Source organism: Arachis ipaensis, chromosome B5 (assembly GCF_059453495.1).
Source record: "Arachis ipaensis isolate K30076 ecotype BB chromosome B5, ASM5945349v1, whole genome shotgun sequence".
In the NCBI taxonomy this organism is placed as follows: Eukaryota; Viridiplantae; Streptophyta; class Magnoliopsida; order Fabales; family Fabaceae; genus Arachis; species Arachis ipaensis.
The window spans coordinates 11,250,337-11,273,707 of NC_142440.1; the positions used below are offsets into that span (position 1 = coordinate 11,250,337).

The 23,371-nt window shown below is 37.3% G+C and overlaps 2 protein-coding genes across 2 annotated transcripts; one reads left to right on the top strand and one right to left on the bottom strand.

Annotated features, from left to right (window-relative positions):
• Positions 1 to 15,494: 15,494 nt before the first annotated feature.
• On the bottom strand, positions 15,495 to 16,349 carry LOC148563375 (uncharacterized). The gene has a single exon (XM_088486779.1). It carries the CDS (start codon positions 16,347 to 16,349, stop codon positions 15,543 to 15,545), a length of 807 nt encoding a protein of 268 aa, XP_088342905.1. The 3' UTR covers positions 15,495 to 15,542.
• Positions 16,350 to 17,727: 1,378 nt separating this feature from the next.
• Positions 17,728 to 18,860, top strand: LOC107640129 (alkylbase DNA glycosidase-like protein mag2). The gene has a single exon (XM_016343678.3). It carries the CDS (start codon positions 17,879 to 17,881, stop codon positions 18,725 to 18,727), a length of 849 nt encoding a protein of 282 aa, XP_016199164.1. The 5' UTR covers positions 17,728 to 17,878; the 3' UTR covers positions 18,728 to 18,860.
• Positions 18,861 to 23,371: the final 4,511 nt, after the last annotated feature.

Genomic DNA, 23,371 nt, shown 5'->3' on the forward strand with positions numbered 1-23,371 from the left:
CCTTCTCTTCGGTCCTTACACAGCAAACCATGGAGACTTTGAGCTATCAAAAAGAAGGAAAGGCAAGCTACAAGACCATCACAACGATGGCAAGAAAACATAAAAAATATAGTGGCTGAGATTCTTATCACTTGTAGTAAGATTTTGTGATGAGATCTTAGCTTCTCCATACCAAAAATGGAGAAGAAGATTCGGCCAGCAAGGTAGAAATTCTTGGAGGCATGGTTTGTCTTTGATTCTGCTCAACCACCACAGGAAGTAGCTAGAGTGGCGAAGTGATGGAAGAGGCAGAGATTGGAGCAGATGAAGTCATCATCATCATGAAGCATCAAGGGCCAAAAATCCATCTTGGAGAGCAAGCCAAGGATGGAGAGCTCGGATTGATGAAGAGTGATGACCAAAAAAGGACTAGAGGTAATTGCATGTTGGTTATTGCATGGATTATCTCTTCTCTCTCTCTCTGGCCAACCGGTTCTGTTTCTTGGAGAAGAAGAAGTTGGCTTGGTTTTTGGCTTCAAAGGTGGAGGCTTCCCTCTTCTATAAAAAGAGAGAACAGCCACTGTTTGGAGCAAGGAGAAAGTTTGAGAGTGCAAGGCACAGAATTCTCAGAGCTACCTGAGCTAACAGTTTTCTCTTCTCCTTCAATGTATTCAGTTTTGTAATTTTTCTATTTAATTTTGTCATGTCTTGAGTCTCATGAAAAAAGGCAAACAGTGAGGTTTGTATGAAAAAATCCATAGAGCGGAAAAAGGCAGAGAGTGCAAAATTAAAAGAAAAAGCCATAGATGTCTTAGAGTTCCTTTGTTCATCTATGTTGTGTTTCATGATTCTGTGGGAATCCCCTTGTAAGTTGGGTTAGCACTTTACAGTTTGTAATCAAGTTGATTATAGTGAAATTCTATCATTGTTGTGATGGAGACTGGATGTAGGCTGCACTGCACTTAGCAGCTGAACCAGGATATATCTGGGTGTAATCTTCTTTCTCTAATACTCCATTTCTGTTTCTACTGCACAGGAGCTAAAACCAAAAATATCTCGTGCCAAGTGACGAGACAAAACTAAAAAGTCTCGTGGCTAGGGACGAAATAAAAACAGAAAAGTCTCCTGAAGTTATTTCAAAGGCCAGCAAGTGTTTCTAAGCAAAAAGGGGGCTAAGATTCAACCCCCCCCTTCTCTTAGCCACTGAAACCATCAATTGGTATCAGAGCTTGGTCTCAAAAAGATCAAGCTTTGCAGCTTGGAGTAAAGATCCTCATGGCAGAAAACAGTGGCTCAAATGTGGTGTCCTACAATCTGACCGAAGGACAATCAAGCAACAGACCTCCTCTTTTCAATGGGAAAATTATACCTATTGGAAGGAGAGGATGAAGATATTTGTGCAAGCAGTGGATTACAGACTGTGGAAGATCATTTTGGAAGGGCCTCAATATCCAAATGTTACAAGTGCCGAAGGAGTTGTTTCTCTTAAACCTAAAGCAAGTTGGACGGATGAAGATAGAAAAAAGGTGGAACTCAACGCCAAGGCCATCAATCTGCTCAACCGTGCTATCAGCTTTGAGGAGTACCGACGGGTATCACGTTGCACAACAGCAAAGGAAATCTGGGATAAACTCCTAGTTACTCATAAAGGAACAACCATTGTGAAAAAGACCAGGATTGATATGTTAAATAGAGAGTATGAAATATTTGCAATGAAGGAAGGAGAATCCATTGATGAGATGTTTGAACGCTTCAACACCATCATTGTTGGCTTGGATGCTATGGGAATCAAGTATCCTGAATCTGTGCTAGTGAGAAGAGTGTTGAGATGTCTCACAAAAGAGTGGGAAACAAAAGCTTTAATTATCTCTGAGAGTAGTGGTCTTGACTCTATGACTTATGATGATTTGAGAGGAAATTTACTTGCTTTTGAAAACACCTACTTGAAAAAAGATTCAAAAAAGAAAGGAATAGCTTTTTCTTCTGTCACTAACCCTCTGGATGATGAATCCAGTGATAACTCATCTGAAAATAAATTTGTGTTGTTTGTAAAAAAATTCAGAAAAATGGTGAAGCTCAAAGGCAAAGGCGGCAGCTCAAGGAAAATGAAGAAAGACCTTAGCAAAGTAACTTGTTACAACTGCAAGGAAATGGGGCATTTCAAATCTGATTGTCCCAAGTTGAAGAAGGAAGAGAAGCCAAAAAGAGGAAAGAAGAAGGGACTGATGGCTTCATGGGAAGATTTGGAAAATGACTCAGATGATGATGATGAAGAATCCGAGACCAAGTCACAACCTTGTCTCATGGAAGATCACATAGATCAGGTAGTCTTTCATATTCCTAACACTGAAGATCTTCATCTTATGATAGACCACCTTTCTGAAAAAATAAGATGCTTTCTGCTGGAAAATCAAGAACTTGAACAACAAATCACCATTCTTAAAGCTGAAAACAGTTTTCTTAAAGAAAAAGTAAGGGAGGCCGAAACTGCTTGTGATCTTGTTGAAGAAAATAAGCAGTTAAAAGCCCAAATTAAGAGCTGTGAAAGTGATCATTCCGTTCTTGCATATGTAGATTGTTTTAAAAGAAATGAAGAATTACTTAAAGAGGTTAAAAGGCTTAAGGAAGACTTAGCCAAATTCACCCAAAGTTCTGAAAATCTGAATCAAATCTTGGCTAGTCAAAAGCCTCTTTATGACAAGGCTGGGTTGGGGTTTTATAAATCTGCTGAAAAATCTCATTTTGAAAACTCTGCATCATCTTCTAATGATACAAGATTTCAAGACCCCACCTACTCTAACAAAACAGCAACTCCAAGATTTTGTAGACTATGCAATCGAAATGGATACTTTCCTATTCAATATTTTTTTGGTGAAAGAATGATTGGTGATAAAGTTTATAAAGTTGTTTTTTATTACAATGGCTTAGGACATAGGAGATGGTTTAACGTGAAAGGATCCAAGAAAATTTGGATACCTAAGGTCACTTGAGCTTGTTTTGTAGGTGTGCCTAGCATCCAAACGGAAAGAAAATATGTGGTATATGGATAGCGGATGCTCTAGGCATATGACCGGAAAGACAACCTTCTTCATAAAGCTTGATGAATATGATGGAGGACTTGTCACTTTCGGTGATGATGCAAAAGGAAAAATAGTGGCTGTTGGGAAAGTTGGTAAAAATTTTTCATCTTGTATAAATAATGTTCTTCTTGTACATGGTTTGAAACATAATTTACTTAGTGTTAGTCAATTGTGTGATTTAGGCTTTGAGGTTATTTTTAGGAAGTTTGTTTGTTTAGTTGTTTGTGAGAAAACTGGGAATATTTTATTTGAAGCTAAAAGATGTAATAATGTGTATGGATTGACTCTTGAGGATCTAAAAGAACATTACATCTCTTGATTCTGAAAAATGGCTATGGCATAGAAAGTTGGGTCATGCAAGCATGTACCAAATTTCTAAGCTAGTTAAGAAAAATCTGGTTAGAGGAATTCCAAAAATCAAATTTGATAAGGATCTTACTTGTGATGCTTGCCAATTGGGCAAACAAGTAAAATCCTCTTTTAAATCTAAAGATGGAATCTCAACCAAAATGCCATTAGAGATGTTACATATTGATCTTTTTGGACCAACAAGAACTCAAAGTTTAGGAGGTAAACACTATAGTCTTGTGGTGGTAGATGATTACTCTAGATTTGGTTGGGTACTTTTCCTTGCTCATAAAAATGATGCCTTTCATGCCTTCTCCACTCTTTGCAAGAAAATTCAAAATGAAAAGGATTTAAAAATTGCCCATTTAAGAAGTGATCACGGAAGAGAATTTGAAAACCAAGACTTTAAAAAATTCTGTGATGACTTAGGAATTTTTCATAACTTTTCATGCCCTAGAACCCCCCAACAAAATGGGGTGGTTGAAAGAAGGAATAGGAGCCTTCAAGAGATGACTAGGGCTATGCTTTGTGAGAATGAGATTCCTAAATTTTTATGGGCTGAAGCTGTGAATACAGCTTGTTACATTTTGAATAGGACAATCATTAGAAAAGGGTTGAAGAAAACCCCTTATGAGCTATGGAAAGGAACCCCTCCAAATCTTAAGTACTTTCATGTTTTTGGATACAAATTCTTTGTACTTAATAATAAAGAAAACCTTGGAAAATTTGATCCAAAATCTTATGAAGGAATGTTTGTTGGATATTCCACCACAAGCAAGGCCTATAGAGTTTATCTCAAGGAATATAGAACTATAGAGGAATCCATACATGTTACTTTTTGTGATTCTAACTTAATTCCCAGTGCTGTGATAGATAATGATTCAGATGGTGAAGAGGCTGGAACAAGTGAAGAAAATCTCAAATCTGCTCAAAATGAAGAATCTGCCAGTCCAGTCTTGTCTCGTCAGATTGGAGGAGATATTTCCATTTTATCTCCTGAGCAGACACGAGAAACTGAAACAGTGAGACCACCAGAAACTCATCAAAGCTCAACACCACTTCGGAAGCCTAGAGAATGGAAGTCTATGAGGGGTTATCCTCATGACTTCATAATTGGTGATCCCTCTCAAGGAGTAACAACAAGATCCTCAACCAAAAGACAATCCGAACCAAGCAATTTTGCTCTCTTGTCACAAATGGAGCCCAACAATGTCAAACAAGCTCTTGAAGATCCATCATGGGTTAAAGCAATGCAAGAAAAGCTTGCTCAATTCGACAAGAATGAGGTTTGGACACTAGTACCTCATCCAGATGGTAAGAAAGTTACGGGTACTAAGTGGGTATTTAAAAATAAACTTGGTGAGGATGGACAAGTTGTTCATAACAAGGCTAGATTAGTGGCCCAAGGTTACGATCAAGAAGATGGTATAGATTTTGATGAGTCTTTTGCTTCGGTAGCGAGAATGGAAGCAATTAGGTTGCTTCTTGCCTATGCTGCCCATAAGGGTTTCAAAATGTTTCAAATGGATGTTAAATGTGCTTTCCTTAATGGCTTTATTGATAGAGAAGTGTATGTGGCACAACCCCCGGTTTTGAGGATAAAAAGTTTCCAAATCATGTTTTCAAGTTAACTAAGGCTCTTTATGGTCTTAGACAAGCTCCAAGAGCTTGGTATGAAAGGCTTAGTGCTTCTTGTTGGAAAATCATTTTCAAAGGGGTACCACCGACACTACTTTATTTATTAAAGTATCTAATGATGATATACTCCTTGTTCAAGTTTACGTTGATGACATTGTATTTGGATCGGCCAATGTATCCTTGTGTGAAGAGTTTGAAAAACTCATGACTAGCGAGTTTGAAATGAGTTTAATGGGAGAGCTAACTTTCTTTCTTGGCCTCCAAATTAAACAAACTCCTAGTGGTACTTTTATTCACCAAGGAAAATATGCAAAAGAACTTATCAAAAAGTTTGTCCTAGAAAATTCCAAATCAATGGGTACACCAATGCATCCTAATACAAAACTTGAAAAGGATGATGATGGCCAAGATGTGGATGAAACAAGGTATAGAGGAATGATAGGTTCACTTATGTACCTTACCTCCTCTAGACCGGATATTGTTCAAAGTGTGGGTGTATGCTCAAGGTTTCAATCTCACCCAAAAGAATCCCATCTTACGGCTGTTAAACGCATCATTAGATACATTAAGGGAACTTGTGATTATGGCTTGTGGTATCCTAAATCTGATGAATTTTGTGCAGTAGGGTTTTGTGATGCAGATTATGCAGGAGATAGAGTGGATAGACGGAGCACATCAGGCATGTGTTGCTTCCTTAGAAGCTCACTCAATATGTGGTCAAGCAAGAAGCAAGCCACAGTGGCTTTATCCACAGCTAAAGCTGAATACATATCCGCATCTGCATGTTGCTCTCAATTAATTTGGTTAAAAACACAATTAGAATATTACAAATTAAAAATCAATAGTATTCCCTTATTTTGTGATAACATGAGTGCTATAAACATCTCAAAAAATCCTGTTTTGCACTCAAGAACCAATCACATTGAGATAAAATATCATTTTATTAGAGAGCATGTGCAAAAGGGTACTATTGATATTCAATTTGTAAAATCTGAAGACCAAATTGCTGATATTTTTACAAAACCCCTTTGTGAAGACAGATTCTGTACCTTGAGAAATAGTTTGGGAATGATAGAATTAAGTTCTGTTGAGAATTTGTAAATTTTTTGATTCTGTTTGTTTTTGTCTCATAGGAAATCAGGAGAAAAAATTGAGGACGTGATGAACTGGCATTGATACAGGGGGAGACAGATTCTGATATTAATAATCATGGGCCCAACCAAATTTTTTTACCCACTCCATGACTCTGGCCCGTTTGAGTTCTTCATTATATTTTTATTAAAAATAATAATAATAATAATAATTTTTGGAGATTATCACATCATATCTTAATAGGGGAGGATAGTAGAAAAAGAGAATGACTGATCTAATGATACTCTGAATTTTCTGATGATTATTGCCTGCCAATTTTTATTTGATCTGATATGTTGGCTGAACTTTATGTTGCTGGATATTTTTGCTTGATTGAATTATTTGGCAAGAAATATTTTTGAACATGTTGAGTTTTGGTTACCTGTTGCTGCTGCTGAATGCTCTGTTATTTTGCTCTATGTGTATTTGACTCGGGGGAACTATTTTCATGTGTCTTGGATGACTGTACCAAACTTAACTCGATGCTGTTTTGTTTTATGCTTGAATTATTATGGATTGCATTGCTTTGCAGGGTCCCTCCTTAATGACAAAAGGAGGAGAAGAGAAAAATGGCTGAATTAAAACTGTTATGTTTCATTAACTTGTTTTGCTTTGTTTTATGCTCTGATCTGGCTCTGTTTTGAACACTCTGTGTTAGTGGATTAATTTCGAGTTAAGCTTTGATTGTCATTTGCTCAAATGCATGTGTGCTGACTGGACCATTGTGTTTTGGTGAAAAACAAATATTTTGCCTTTTGTATGTTGTTCTCATTTATTTTGTAGTGCCCCTTGATGCCAAAAGGGGGAGAAAGTGCTGAAAATTGAAATTAACAAAACATGGATGAAATTTTTGTTTGGATTCATGACCTCTCTCGTTTTAAGTTTCAATATTTTGTTATGTGTTTGATGTTAATAATGTATCTGATTGATGCTTGCTGTTTTGAGTTGATGCTTGAAGCTTTGAAGTTTGTAATTTAATATTTATATTGGTAAAATGTTTGTTGTGTGACATTTGACTTACCTTGATAAAATTATTGTTGTTTAGGTTGCTGTTTTGAATTGTCTTTGGCAGTTCCTTTAAACTGTGATATAAACATGAAGTTTGAAAATTGCTATGGTTTGAAAGGATCAAGCTTGATTAAAAATATTTTCCTTATCATAATTACTTTGCTCTTATTTGAATGGAAAATATTTTAAACAGCAATTTATTTTCAAAAGACTTTTTGGTTGATTATAGTTTGAGCAGAAAATCAATTTATTGATAACAAATGAGTTTTGATTATCATCCAATTCTGCTCATAAATCAAGCATTCAACATTTTCAAAATTAATATGTTGAATAACATTGTTACTTGAGGCTTGATTAAAATTGTTACAGGTTAGTGCTTCCATTGGTAAAAACAGCATATATTAAGGGGGAGCCACGTGACAATTAGAAAGGGGGAGAAATTCAAATCTTCAAAGGGAGTACTTTATACTCAAATCTTTAAATTTCTTTCCATTTCAATTTTAATAATGTTTGTCATCAAGGGGGAGATTGATTAAATTGATGATGATCAAACATTATTAACAGCAAAATTATTAATTTATTCTTGATCAATATATGTTTAATTAAAATAATTTTGCTGTGCAGTTTCCTTTATGGGCCGAACAGAGAAGAACAAATTTAAACAAGCCCATTGGAATAATTTTCTTTCAGCCTTGATGTTAAATTATTGAGATCATGGTGGCTGAAATAATGGTATTATTAATTGGGCCAGCAATTGTGATAAAAGCCCAATTAAAAGTCTTGGTATGAGACCAAATATGCTTGGTCCGAAATTAAAAGGAAATGGGGCACAATATTGTTATTATTCATTCAACAAAAGAAACCCATTCCTTTGATTATGTTGCTGCATGCTCCAACGGATATCACCTTTATCCTTTGATGGAATCCAAATTTTATTAATTAGAGTTATTACAGACCTTGGGAACTATGAGAGAGAAATTGTCAATTAATTTGATGGCTTCTTTAATGCTGCACGCCACCAAGAAACAAAGGGAAGTGAACATTTAATTTGCTTTATCAAAATCCAAGAGTTAATGTTCAAATTTCTCTTTCTTCTCTCTCTCTCACATTTCTTTCCTTCTCTTCGGTCCTTACACAGCAAACCATGGAGACTTTGAGCTATCAAAAATAAGGAAAGGCAAGCTACAAGACCATCACAACGATGGCAAGAAAACATAAAAAATATAGTGGCTGAGATTCTTATCACTTGTAGTAAGATTTTGTGATGAGATCTTAGCTTCTCCATACCAAAAATGGAGAAGAAGATTCGGCCAGCAAGGTAGAAATTCTTGGAGGCATGGCTTGTCTTTGATTCTGCTCAACCACCACAGGAAGTAGCTAGAGTGGCGAAGTGATAGAAGAGGCAGAGATTGGAGCAGATGAAGTCATCATCATCATGAAGCATCAAGGGCCAGAAATCCATCTTGGAGAGCAAGCCAAGGATGGAGAGCTCAGATTGATGAAGAGTGATAACCAAGAAAGGACTAGAGGTAATTGCATGTTGGTTATTGCATGGATTATCTCTTCTCTCTCTCTGGCCGAACCGGTTCTGTTTCTTGGAGAAGAAGAAGTTGGCTTGGTTTTTGGCTTCAAAGGTGGAGGCTTTCCTCTTCTATAAAAAGAGAGAACAGCCACTGTTTGGAGCAAGGAGAAAGTTTGAGAGTGCAAGGCACAGAATTCTCAGAGCTACCTGAGCTAACAATTTTCTCTTCTCCTTCAATGTATTCAGTTTTGTAATTTTTCTGTTTAATTTTGTCATGTCTTGAGTCTCATGGAAAAAGGCAAACAGTGAGGTTTGTATGAAAAAGCCATAGAGCGGAAAAAGGCAGAGAGTGCAAAATTAAAAGAAAAAGCCATAGATGTCTTAGCGTTCTTTTGTTCATCTATGTTGTGTTTCATGATTCTGTGGGAATCCCCTTGTAAGTTGGGTTAGCACTTTACAGTTTGTAATCAAGTTGATTATAGTGAAATTCCATCATTGTTGTGATGGAGACTGGATGTAGGCTGCACTGCACTTAGCAGCTGAACCAGGATATATCTGGGTGTAATCTTCTTTCTCTACTACTCCATTTCTGTTTCTACTGCACAGGAGCTAAAACCAAAAATATCTCGTGCTAAGTGACGAGACAAAACTAAAAAGTCTTGTGGCTAGGGACGAGATAAAAACAGAAAAGTCTCCTGAAGTTATTTCAAAGGCCAGCAAGTGTTTCTAAGCAAAAAGGGGGCTAAGATTCAACCCCCCTTCTCTTAGCCACTGAAACCATCAGTAGTGTATATCACTCTAATCTCTCAAGTGTATAGGGTCAATCACTCTACTCTTCTCTAGTCATGCTTTCTAAAATTTGTTTTTCACCTAACCAATCAACAATATTTAATATACCAATGCAAACATCATGAGGTCTTTTCAAGGTTGTAATGGGGTTAAGGTAAGGGTAAGGGTATATGTATATGGCTAAGTGAGCTTTATAAATTGAATCTTTAATTAACCTAAACTTTCACCTAACATACATATACTCTATATAACTCTAAAATCATGCCTAGCTACCCATAGTCTTCACTTTTACATTACATACTCATGTATCAATTTTTTTTTAATTTTATCACATATGCATTGATCTTTTATTAACTTAACATTGGGGTAATTTTGTCCCCTTATTTATTTATTTATATTATATATTTTTTTCTTTTTTCTTTTTCTCTTTTTTTTTAGAGAGACATAAAAACTAGAATAACATATCAATGCATATGGAATTTTTAATTTTCTGTTTTACATGAGTAGGTACCCAAATTTTCCAATATTCAAAATTAGAAACATGATACATTTCCTTATTAACCCAAGTTCCCACAGTTTCCCCACACTTAATTAACACACTATCTTAAGCTAACCAAAGATTCAATTGGGATAATTAATTTGTTTTCCGCTTAAAGCTAGTGATGTGGTAAAATATAGAACAAATGGGGATTAAAAGGCTCAGTGGCTGACAAGAGTGATTTAAAGGGTAGGCTTATTTGGGATAAGTGAGCTAAAATCAAACAATGGCCTCAATCATATGCAAGCATGTAAATACACTAAATAATGGACATATAGATTGGAATAAAATATAGATTACAATTATAGAGAAGAAAACACACAGGAATAAAAATTTATGGTTAAATAATGTAACCATGTAAATAAGCTCAAAATCTCACAGGTTGTGTGTTCTTTGACTCAAAAACCATGTTCCAAATACAACTTCAAACAAATTTAACACAAAAATTTTTCAATTTAAATTAGTGAAATTTTTCAAAAATAGGGTCTTAAAAAAAATTTATTACTTTAACCAAGTAGTAACTAAATGCACAAAATCAAACAAATATGCAAATGCAATAACTAATTTAACAAAGAAAATTTAAACATTGGTGTTGAAACAGAAAGGTACTAACCCATGGAGATTGGTATCGACCTCCCCACACTTAAAGATTGCACCGTCCTCGGTGCATGCTAAGATGTGCAAGTGGACGGGTGGCTTCAACTGATGCTTTTTTCTATAGATTGTGCAGATTGACTTGCCTGTCTTCCCATGTAAACGTCTTCCGGTTCTCTTCCGGGTGGCCATCCTGAAAGAAAAAGGGAAGAAGAGTAACCCAGAAATAAAGATAGGAAAATAAATACAGCATGGGTGGGTTAATGCCAAATAATAAGGGTCTCAATTACATGGTAGCTACAACATGCAAGTGAGAAAATAATAGAAGCCATGGCATGCCAGTGGTACAAAATGTACAACAATGGGGAAGAGAGTGGGGAAGGAGAGATAATATAAATTCATGTCAATGCAAAAGTAATACAGATATAAAAGATTGGCATTGATTTAAATAATATTACTCAATCAGAATTAAACAAGTCATTAAGCACCAAAAAAATACCAGAAAAGATGTAACAGTTGAATAAGAACATTTGAACACCAATGATAAAATAATAAATTTAGAAAAATAAAAATATGCAATGAATGAAAGTATACAAATAAATAAAATAAAATAAAAGATAAGAAGAATGAGAAGGGGAAGAAATAAAGTAAGAAAGAAAGAAGAAAGAAGAAAATATAGAAGAAATTAGGATTAGAGAAGAAAAGATAAGAAAATTGGCACTAATCTGGATAGGTTGTGTGACGCTAGTGACGCGGTCGCGTGGGTGACGCGGTCGCGTGGTGCGCAATAAGGTCTACGCGATCGCGTGACTTGATTTGTGCTAGTGGCGCGAGTGCAGCCTCGCGGTCGCACAACTCTCTGTTCGAAACTTGGTATTGCCAAAATCCAGGGTGACGCGGTCGCGTGGTCGACGCGATCGCGTGAGTGGCCATCATGGGGATATGACGCGGACGCATGAGCCATGCGTCCGCGTGGTAAGGCGTGTGCGGTCAGCACCAGTCCAGCACCACTCTCGCACAACTTTCGGTCGTGCACCTTTCGTACGTCGACTTCCAGGTCACGCGGCCGTGTGAGGGACGCGGTCGCGTGGGAGCCATTTTCCCACATGACGCGGACGCGTCAGCGACGCTGCCGCGTCGCGTGCGTGCTTCTCTTTTTTTTAATGCAATATGCAGAATGCAATGCTTAATGTGAATGCTATGAAAACTTCCAAGTTCAATGAAAATTAAAATAAAATAAAAACAAACAACATGAAATAAAATTGAAAAAGAAACGATCATACCATGGTGGGTTGTCTCCCACCTAGCACTTTTAGTTAAAGTCCTTAAGTTGGACATTTGGTGAGCTCCCTGTTATGGTGGCTTGTGCTTGAACTCATCCAAGAATCTCCACTAATGTTTGTGATTCCAGTAACCTCCGGGGTCCCAAATTAGGCGCAGAAAGCCTTCAAGTAAGTTAAAGCAAGTTACAAGGCCCCAAGAGTGTTGATTGCCAGAATGAACTCCGGGGTCCCAAATCTTGCTTTTGCACCCGTCTTCAAGTTGATTATCATGATTCCATCCGGGTGATTCAGCTTTAGAATTCTCACTGAAGCGTCCAAACAACTTCCTAGACCCATTCAATTGAGCTCTACACCAACCTTTGCGTTTAAACTTAAAGCTTCCAACCATAATGAACTTTGCAGGACAGTTCTTACCACTGACCATCTTCCTCTTACTCTTAATGCCACAAAGAGCTCTAAGTTGACCATCCGTCTCTAGTAGCCCATATTCAAGTGAAATTAGAAAGCTAAGGGATATGAATTTTACCCACTTGAATGTTGTGAAGGATGATGGCAACTTAGAGGGAGGTATTTTTAATGAAATTGCAAGCTCCACTCCCCTGTGCTCTTCTCTGATAATTACCACCTCTTTGCAAGCTTCTTTAATTTCAACCTCTTCCTCTTGGTAGCTTTCTTCCAATTCAATCTCCTCTTCATTGCTTTCTAAAGGCATGAGAGGTTGTGTTTCTTCTTCTTGAATCTCCATCTCTTGATCAACCTCTTCCAAGTCTTCAACTGTGATATGCCTTGGAGGTTGTACACCCTCCTTAACATCAAATGCAATCGTCTTGGAAGGAGGTTCTATGTCTTGACTTTTCCATGGAGATTCAGCATCTCCTAAGTCTGCAACCACTTCTTCTTCTTCGATAATTATAGCTTCCTCCACTTGTTCCAGTACAAAGTCATGCTCCGTACTGTTCACTGGAGTTTCTAATATCTCCTTCATGCTACGTTCTTCATTAGATTGCCCACATGAAGCCATGGGAGCACTTTGAGTGTCCGAGCGTCGGGAACCTAATTGACTTATCGCTTGATTTAGTTGATATAGAGTTGCATGAAATCGATCCGCTGCTTCCTTGAGATTATCCCTTGATTCTTCCTTCACTAATTCTTCAACCACTCCTTCGACTTCAAGGGTTTTTACTACCTTCACCTTTAGGGCCTCCTCTAGCTCCTTATGAAGTGTGGATTCGCGAAGATGATCCCTTCTCTCTTGTTCCATGTCAATAGCATCATTGAGATCATGTTGCTCTTGGATTGATGGATGTGGGTGCTCTTCCATGGATGGTGGTGATGGGATGGAGAGATCATTCTGTGGTTGACAAAGAAGTGTACTAGAGCTTGAGGGTTGATTGTTGAAGGTATTTGGTGGTCTGATTTGGGCAAAGAGAGCTTGTATAGTAGAGTTTAGATCGGCAAGTGCTTTCTCCATGGAGGTTTGGGGTGGATAGGAGGGTTCATTTGGTTCATAGGGTGGTTGGTATGGTGGATACGGGTTAGGGTCATATAGAGGTGAAAGGTTGTAGGTGGCTTGTGAGTATGGTGGTTCAAAGCTGTGTTGAGGAGGGGGTTTATAGGCATATGGTGGTGGTAGTTGATAGTCCATTGGAGGTGGTTGTTGCCATGAGGGTTGATCAAATCCTTGTGGCTCCTCCCATCTTTGATTGTTCCAACCTTGATGCCTGTTCTCATTGTAATTTTTTCTTCCTGCAACATAATTGTAACCAGACTCATAGCCAAAGGGGTGAGAGTTCATAGTAGCAAAATAAAAATTAAAAACGAAAATAAAAATAAATTTAAATTAAAAGGTTATTTAAATTTTTGAATTTGAAAATTAAATTTTGAAATCTGAATTTTAAATTTTAAATTTTGAAATTTTGAATTTTAAAGTTTTGAAATTTGAATTTAATGAGGAAAGAGAAAAACAATAAAATGACACCAAACTTAAAATTTTTAGATCAAAACGAAGAAAACAACTAAGAACAACTTGAAGGTCAAGATGAACACGAAGAACAACTTGAAGATCAAGATGAACACTAAAAAAAATTTTCGAAAATTTTTTTTTTAATAACTAAATAAAAACCAATAACCTCTTAATTTATGAAAAATAAAAAAATAAAAACAAAAATAAAAACAAATAAACAAGTAAAAAGCAAATATTTACAATAACCAATAATAAGGCACACGTTTGCAATTCCCCGGCAACGGCGCCATTTTGAAGAACTGAAGATTGATGGTTTAGAGGTTATAGTAAACTCTCGTTGCAAGTATAGTTACTAAACCAAGCAATCAACCTTTCTTACAAACGTTTTGGTTGTCACAAGTAACAAACCCCTTTGAAATTGATAACCGAGTATTCAAACCTCGAGTCATCTTCTCAAGGAATTGCAGGGAGATATGTTCTTATTATTGGTTATGAGTTTGTAAATTGGGGTTTTGGAAGTAAGGAGGGAATATGTTATATGACAAGTAAAATAAAATAATAATAATAAAATCTCTTGGCAAGGTATAAGAATTGGAATTCCTATCCTAGTTATCCTTATCAGGTGTGAAGAGAATTGGGTTTTAATCCCACTTGGTCAGCCTTTATTAAACAAAGGAAGGTTAAGTGGACTGATTAGCTTGATTCTCAAGTCTTAGTCAACTCCTGTGGAGAGACTAGTGTTAGAGCAATCCTAGCTCAAGCAGAATCTGCCAATTTCAATCACTTGCTGAGTTTGATAACTCAAGTACTACCAATCACTTGACCAAAGCCAAAAAGGGAGAAAAATATCTAAATTAAATTGAAAGCAATCTTAAACAGAGCAAAGCAATCTTAAATCTAAAATACCTCAAATAACATTAATTAAGAAAATTATATGTAACATGAAAGAGTTCATAAATTAAATTGGGAAAATAAATAAAAATAAAGAACCTGGGATTGAGAGCCACTCCTAAAACTAAGAGAAATCCTAAATCCTAATCCTAAGAGAGAGGAGAGAACCTCTCTCTCTAAAAACTACATCTAAATCCTAAAATTGTGAATATTGAAAGCTTGTTTATGAATGGATGCATTCCCCCACTTTATAGCCTCTAATCTGTGTTTTCTGGGCCGAAAACGGGGTCAGAAACAACCCAGAATTCGCTGGTTGCGAATTCAACATGCTGAATTTCCGTCACTGCGACGCGTCCGCATGGAGCACGCGGTCGCGTCGTCTAGCGTCAGGGCAACTATGGCATATTATATATCAAATCGAAGCCCCGGACGTTAGCTTTCCAACGCAACTGGAACCACGTCGTTTGAACCTCTGTAGCTCAAGTTATGACTGTTTGAATGCGAAGAGGTCAGGCTGACAGCTTTGCAGTTTCTTCAACTTCTTGTACTCCTTCCACTTGTGCATGCTTCTTTTCCATCCTCCAAGTCATTCCTGCCCTATAATCTCTAAAAGCACTTAACACACATATCAAGGCATCTAATGGTAATAAGAGAGGATTAATAATAAGCAAATATAAGATCAAAGAAGCATGTTTTCAATCATAGCACAAAATCATGAAGGAGTTGTAAAACCATGCAAATAGTATGAATAAGTGGGTAAAGAGTTGATAAAATCCACTCAATTGACCACAAGATAAACCATAAAATAGTGGTTTATCAAGCAACAACGGGGTATCCGTGTCCTCTGGCCTCTTCGGATAAGCGGCTCCTTGTCCTCAATCTCATCATCCTCCTCGTCTGGGACAGGCTGTGCAGGTGGCCTAGGCTGGACGGAGGCCCCAGACGACCCGGCACCTGAATGTGACGCAGCAGTATAGGCAAAAGGAGGAGTACCACCCAATGCAAAAGGGTCAGCAGCTGGCACCGTAGGAGGCTCGTTAAGATCGACAGCTAAAGGTGCAGGCGTGCCGGAACTCTGACCACGCCGACGGGCCGCATCATCCTCCTGCACGATGGCAGTAAGCTCATCTAGAAAGTGTGAACCGCTGTATGCCACATCAAGCCCATCAGCTGCCAAGAAGTCTGAAAACATCGAACCCGGGCTAACCCAAGGCGTACTCTCCTGAAGTGTCTGATCATCGGCAGGGACACCAACAAAATAATCGCCTAGCGGCCCTGAACCAAGTCCACCATCACCCTGATCTGTCCCGTCACCCATACCGGAGCCGTACCACTCACCTCCATGCCCTACATGATGGGGACTAACACCCCCTACTGCAGCATGCCCTCCAGCGTCCCCACCCACAGGCCCGTGCTGATCGTCGTCGTCGTCATGACCATGGTGTCCGTGATCGTCGGCCGCATCACGCCCTCTCCGTCTGCCTCCGTGGCCTCGTCGTCTTCCTCCAGGGCGGCCGTCCCCATCACCCTCATATAATCGGAACCATCTATCGTTCAGTCTCGCAAGATGGTATAATCCGGCCATCTGCAGTATGGAACGTATCTCTCATCGAGTGGCATGCCCTGCTGCCGCCGCATGCTCGAGATGCAACGCTGGGGCTGTCAAAACAATGACCGCATACAAAAGCAATATAATAAATCACATACAAAAGCCATATAATAAACCACATACAAAAGTAATATAATAAACCACTAACAGAAGCGCATTTAAATCCACTTACATAAACCGCATACAATACCGCTGACAATTCCACTAACAAAAAATCACTAACATAAACCGCTAACTTAAACCGCTACAACATGCAAAACCACTGAACAAAAACCACTACCAATACCACATGCAAAGCCAGTAACGAAAACTGCTAAATTAAACCGCCTATCAAACCACAAACAAAACCACTTCAACAAACCACATGCAATACCACCAACAAAAACCACGTGCAGCATCACAAAAATAAACCACCAAAAAAAAAATACTAACCTCCTCGTTGATGACCCCGACAATATGAGACACTCCATCCAATCGATATAGTCTACCTGGATCGTCCTCCATCAGCTAAATACTCTGCTCCAGCCTTTATCGGAGCGAAACTGGGTCGTTTTCTCTGAGATTTGGTGGGGTCTGAGAGTGGAGAAGTGGTTCGAATGGGATGGATTCGAACTCCTTTTATAGGAAAATCTAGTGTAATTCGAAACACCCCAATTCGAATTACTACTAGTGCCGAAACGTGCATAGTTCGAATCAGCCTGTATCGAATTAAGTGAAGCTAATTCGAATTGCACAAATTCGAATTACGTAGAATGCATGGGTCTAAGTAGTTCGAATTGCACTAATTCGAATTACATTCAAATGGAGTTCGAAACGTGGTGATTCGAATTACATAGTAATGCACATTAGTTGATTGCTGAATCAATTTTTCTTTTGGCTTATTCGTGTAATATTAAACTAATCATGGCTTATTTTGGTTTTTTACCCTAAAAAATATAATATTTATTGATTTTTTTGTCATATTTTTAAATTATTTATCAACTGTTTTATCGATATAAATTTTTTTATCAATAGTTTAATCTTTCGGATACCAAATTAATAGTTAATCCTGTATTCCTGTACTTTTGAGTTGATAATTATAAAAATAAAATACTTTTACTAGAATAGACTGAATCGTAATACATATTTATATAGTTTTACTATCAGCACAATAAAACTTAAAAATTGCAGTTGTTGGAAATATAAGAATTTCCTAGATAATGAAAAGACCAGTTGTTGATTCCCCCCTTATTATGATTTTGCAAGTAATTTCACCTTAAAAATATAAACAATTTTTTAATCTTTAATTAAAAAAAATCAATGTTAATAGTTAACAATCTTTTCAAGAAAGCAAAATAATGGACAAAGAAAAGTTGCCTTGTGCATAGAATACCAACAGCCTATCCCCATAAATAGAAATAGAAAGACCTTTGGTTGCAAGGTAGTGTTGACTCATCCTCATTCTGTTGTTCCTTTTTCTCAATTGTTTCTGAAAACTCACCCCTACATTTTTCAGGAGGAAAAAAATGAAGCGAACTCGATCTCAAACCAAAGAAAGCATTTCCGTCTCCAAATCAGAATCCCTAACCGCTTCCTCTTCCAAACTCCCATTTCGCGCCAAAAAGATCCCAAGACTCCCCTCTTCCTCCAACAACAACAAGAACAAAGAAACCCTCATTCCCGAAGATTCAACACCACCACCACTACCTACTCCGAAACCGTTGACTTCTACAGGGGAAATGGAGCTCGCACTTCACCACCTCCGTGCCGCCGATGTCACCCTCGCCGCCTGCATCGACGCCTTCCCGACGCCGCACTTCCACACTCACCGCTCTCCCTTCTTCTCCCTCGTCAAGAGCATCATCTCCCAGCAGCTCTCCAACAAGGCCTCCCAATCCATCGAGGACCGTTTCGTCGCCCTCTGCGGCGGCCCACACTCAGTTGGGCCTGACTCCGTCCTGGCTCTCTCGGCCCAACAGCTCCGCGGAGTCGGGATATCAGGGCCCAAAGCCACCTACCTGCATGATCTGGCAAGCAAGTACCGTGATGGGCTCTTGTCGGATTCGTCCATACTGGAAATGGACGACGAGACTCTCTACAAGAAGCTGACGATGGTGAAGGGAATTGGGCCTTGGTCGGTCCACATGTTCATGATCTTCACACTTCACAGGCCCGATGTTCTGCCAGTTGGAGACCTTGTTGTTAGGAGAGGTGTGGAGCGGTTGTATGGGCTGAAGCCATTGCCTCAGCCTTCGCAAATGGAGAAGCTTTGCGAGAAGTGGAAGCCCTATAGGTCTGTTGGGTCTTGGTATATGTATAGGCTTGTTGAAGCAAAAGGAATATTGCCATTGCCACCACCAACATCCCTACTTTGACTTTAATAAGTTTTTGCTCTTTTTTGTTTTGGGCCTCATTAATGAAACTACTTGGGCCTTCTTAAAGTGTACGAAGCTAATGAAGGCTTTATTGTTCTATTATGTCCCAGTAATGAAACATATTCTCTTTCTTTACTCACTGTGCTAATTGGAAGAAAAAGACAAAAGGTGAGGATCATAAGGCATGACATGGGGCACTTTATATCTTGGGATAGATAGAGTAGAGCTTAGCACTATGAGACAAAGCAATAGACGACAAAAGATGATGCATCATTCATTCATGTTTTAAAGTTTTGTTCTCTTGCTTTAATGATAACAATACTAATGCGTGCCAATAAACTTGATGCTGCAAAATGCTAATCTATCTTTGTCTTACGTATTTACGTTACACAAGCAAAGCCGCAGAAGAAATAGAGACAACTGGCAATGAGCAAGAATGATCAAGTTAAGGGTTAAATGCACGCATGAACCTCGTATATTACGGACGTGGGACGTCCTTCCTGCGTTACCCGAATAAATGCCATTGCCCCGTACAAACACTATTATAGCATGTGAATGTGATGCAATATCTAAGGTTACAGTTTGACGTAATGTTGTTATAACAAATTAAAGAATCTTTACTTTAGGGCAGCCTATTGCAAAGCTTAGCCAATGACACTATTAGTGGCTAGTGGTTACAGAAATAAAGCTATAAAGCCAAATTGCTAAGTGGTGATGATATGTGTGCGTTAATAAGATTTCAACGTCTGCAAATTAAGTTGGATTGGCCTAATGATTAGTTTATTAATAAATATTAGGAATTTAAATTAGAACAGATATATTTAGATAAAATAAGGTACGAATTTAGGATATATTTTATCTGTATTTTTAATATATTATATAAATAAAAATTTTAAATAATTACTAAATTAATCATTTAAATTACTAATTTAATATACTTGTTATTTAAAGAATAATGTTGTAAGCACTTAAAATTAAAAGAAAAATGGCACATTTATTTTTATTTGTATTATTTTAATTTTATTACAAAATTAATAATCATGCTATTTGTATTTACCCACGTGCCCGCGCGCACTGCCTGATGTGACCCCCAAACCCCTAACCATTGCATTTGATTAAGATGTTTTTCAATTTCCTTCTCTTTGATTCTGCTTTCTGCCTCTAAAAATCGCTTTTTATTTTTAATTTCCATGAAGGTTAGACAAGTGTAATACAAGAAAATGAGGATTTAAATATATAATATATAAATATAAAAATTATTAGTAACGTATTACATAAAAATTATTATATACAATTTAAATGAAATCATTAATAGAAGAAAAAAATGAAAAAAAAAAAACTAGAAACAGTTAAATTAATGATTAATGGTTAAGAGTTATTTAAAAAATTTAGGATTACCGATTTAATAGAGAAATTTACGTGCCATTAAAAGAAAGAAAAAAAGAGATTTCTCAAAAAATCGGTACTACCAATTTAAAAGAAAAAATTTTAAAGAGAAATCGTCACTCTCATTTTTTTTTTATTTTTGAAAAAAAAAATTGGTTTTCTTCAAATTGATATTTTTTTTTATCATATAGCTTAGTACGACAATGCTAATACTGCATATTTAAAGTCACCCCTATCGGATTCTAGAAGCACTAAAAACCTCACCTTAAAGTAGTGCAGATAAAGATCGTGAATTCAATTTGCATAAGATAGATTTTTACTAATTAATACGTACGTCTTCTGTTCGATCTTATCTGCTAGACTGCTAGCTGGAGTGTTATTTCGGATTTGTCTTATAGCTACTTACTAGTTACTAGGACTTAGGAATAAAAATGAAATGATAACTTCTATGATTCTATCGCTAGTTGGTTTTATATGTGTAAAATTTACAAATAAACCATCAAGCATACACTTAGGGTTTATTATATCCATCTGCGTATAATTAAGAAATTATTTTAAATTGATTAGACAAGAGAATATTGCTTTTGTATGAAAGTACAAGTATAAAAAATTTGAAATTAGTTGAAATGGCATGGATTTGCATGAATAAACTATCTTGTATATATATATATATATATATATAGACGATGGAAATGCAGGTGTAGTCGACTTTAAGTAAAGTTATAACTGAAAGTTGTTAGATGATTTAACTGATTTAACTAAATTTTTATCTAATGGTTTTCAGCTATTAACTTCACATGAAATCAACCGCACCTGAATTTTCAACTATATAGGTATTAAAAAACCATAGCGAGAAGTTGTGCACAAAAATTAATTAAAAATTAAAAAAAAAAAGAAAATAATGGAGTCCAGTCCACAGGAATATATATATATACTTGGTTGGATATAAGCCACGTATAGGATCGATGGTGCCTTGTTCTTGTTAGTGTTGCAAGTGTAAGAAGTGTTGAAGTAAGTCCCACATCAAAGAAAGCAAGGAAGAGTGATGAGTTTATAAGATGAGAGACCCATTAACTTGACACCTTAAGGTTTTGAGTTGGATGTAGTGTCTTCTCATCTTATGTTATCTCACTTGATTCCTCCCTGAAATCTCCCCGGTGGTCGAGAGCTCCTCACGGTTGGCCCAACAACTGGTATCTGGAAGCTAATACTAATACTAGTAGGATGATCACTCTTAATGGTCCTAATTATGATTTGTGGAAATCAAAAATGAAAGATTTGCTTTATGTCAAGAATTTTCATCAACCAGCTTTTGGTACAGAGAAGCCTAATGATAAATCTGATGATGATTGGACTTTGTTGCATAGACAAGTCTGTGGATATATTAGGCAGTGGGTTGACGATAATGTGTTAAACCATATTATTGGAGAGACACATGCTCGGACTCTTTGGATTAAGTTTGAATAGTTGTATGCTCGAAAAACTGGAAATAACAAGATGTTTTTGATCAAGCAGTTGTTGGCTTTGAAGTATACAGATGGGACATCAATGACAGATCACTTGAATAATTTCCAAGGAATTATGAATCAGTTATCTTCCATGCGTATCAAGTTTGATGAAGAGGTTCAACGATTGTTACTTCTTGGCTCCTTACCAGACTTGTGGGAAATTCTCAGAATGTCATTGTCCAATTCTGCTCCTGATGGTGTAATCTCTATGGATCTTGCCAAGAGCAGTGTTTTGAATGAAGAGATGAGAAGAAAGTCACAAGGTACATCGACTACACATTTAGATGTTCTTGTTTCTGAGTCTAGGGGGAGAAGCAAAAGTCGAGGTCCTAAAGGTAGAGATCAAAGCAGAAGCAAGTCTCGAGGAAAGTATAAGAATATTGAATGTCATCATTGTGGTCAAAAGGGACATGTGAAGAAATTTTGTTGGCAGCTAAAGAAGGAGAAAGCCAAGGCAAGTAAAGACAAGAGCACAAATAAAGATGATGGTAGCAAGGAAGACAAGGTTAATGTAACTCATGATGATTTTCTTGTTGTTGAGGAGTTTGAATCTGTTAACCTTGTTGATAATAGCACTAGTTGGGTGATTGATATCGGTGCTTCTATTCATGTTACATCTAGGAGGGATTTGTTTACGTCTTATACTCCTGGTGATTTTGGTGATGTGAAAATGGCTCATCAAGGTGTTGCAAAATGTGCCGGTGTTGGACAGGTTTGCTTGGAAACCTCCAACGGTACCAAGTTGACTTTGAAGCGTGTGAAGCATGTTCCAGATATTCGGTTGAACTTACTTTCTGTTGGTAAGTTGTGTGATGAAGACTTAGATAGCTCATTCTCTCGTGATAGTTGGAAGCTCACCAAGGGTTCCATAGTTATTGCTAGAGGTACTCGACACTCTACTCTTTATTTAACTCAAGCAGATTGTGAAAGATGTTAATGCTGCTGAGTTTGTTTGTTGATGAAACTGATTTATGACATAAGAGATTATGTCATATGAGTGAGAAGGGCATGAATATGTTATCCAAGAGGAATCTTTTATCTGGTTGTAAGGTTGCTTTGCAAAAGTGCAACCATTACTTTGCTGGGAAACAGAACAGGGTTTCTTTCAAGAGTCACCCACCTTCAAGGAAGTCAGAGATACTTGACTTGGTGCATTCTGATGTATGTGGGCCGATGAAGACAAGAACACTTGGAGGGTCTATCTATTTTGTAACCTTTATTGATGATCATTCTAGGAAATTATAGGTTTACACTTTGAAGACCAAAGATCAAATTTTGAATGTGTTCAAGCAATTTCAAGCTTCTGTTGAAAGAGAAACTGGGAAGAAGTTGAAATGCATTCGTACTGACAATGGTGGTGAGTACTCAGGTCCATTTGATGCTTATTGTAAAGAGCATGATATAAGACATCAGAAGACTCCTCCGAAGACTCCTCAGTTGAATGGCTTGGCTGAAAGGATGAACAGAACATTGGTTGAAAGAGTTAGGTGCTTATTGTCACAGTCTGGATTGGCAAAATCCTTTTGGGGTGAAGCTTTGAGCACTGTTGTTCATGTCTTGAACCGGACACCATGTGTTCCCTTGCAATTTGAAGTGCCAGAGAAGGTATGGTCAAGTAAAGATGTTTCTTATGATCATTTAAGAGTCTTTGGATGTAAAACTTTTGTTCATATTCCTAAAGATGAGAGATCTAAGCTTGATGTAAAGACTAGGCAATGTATTTTTATTGGCTATGGCATGGATGAGTTTG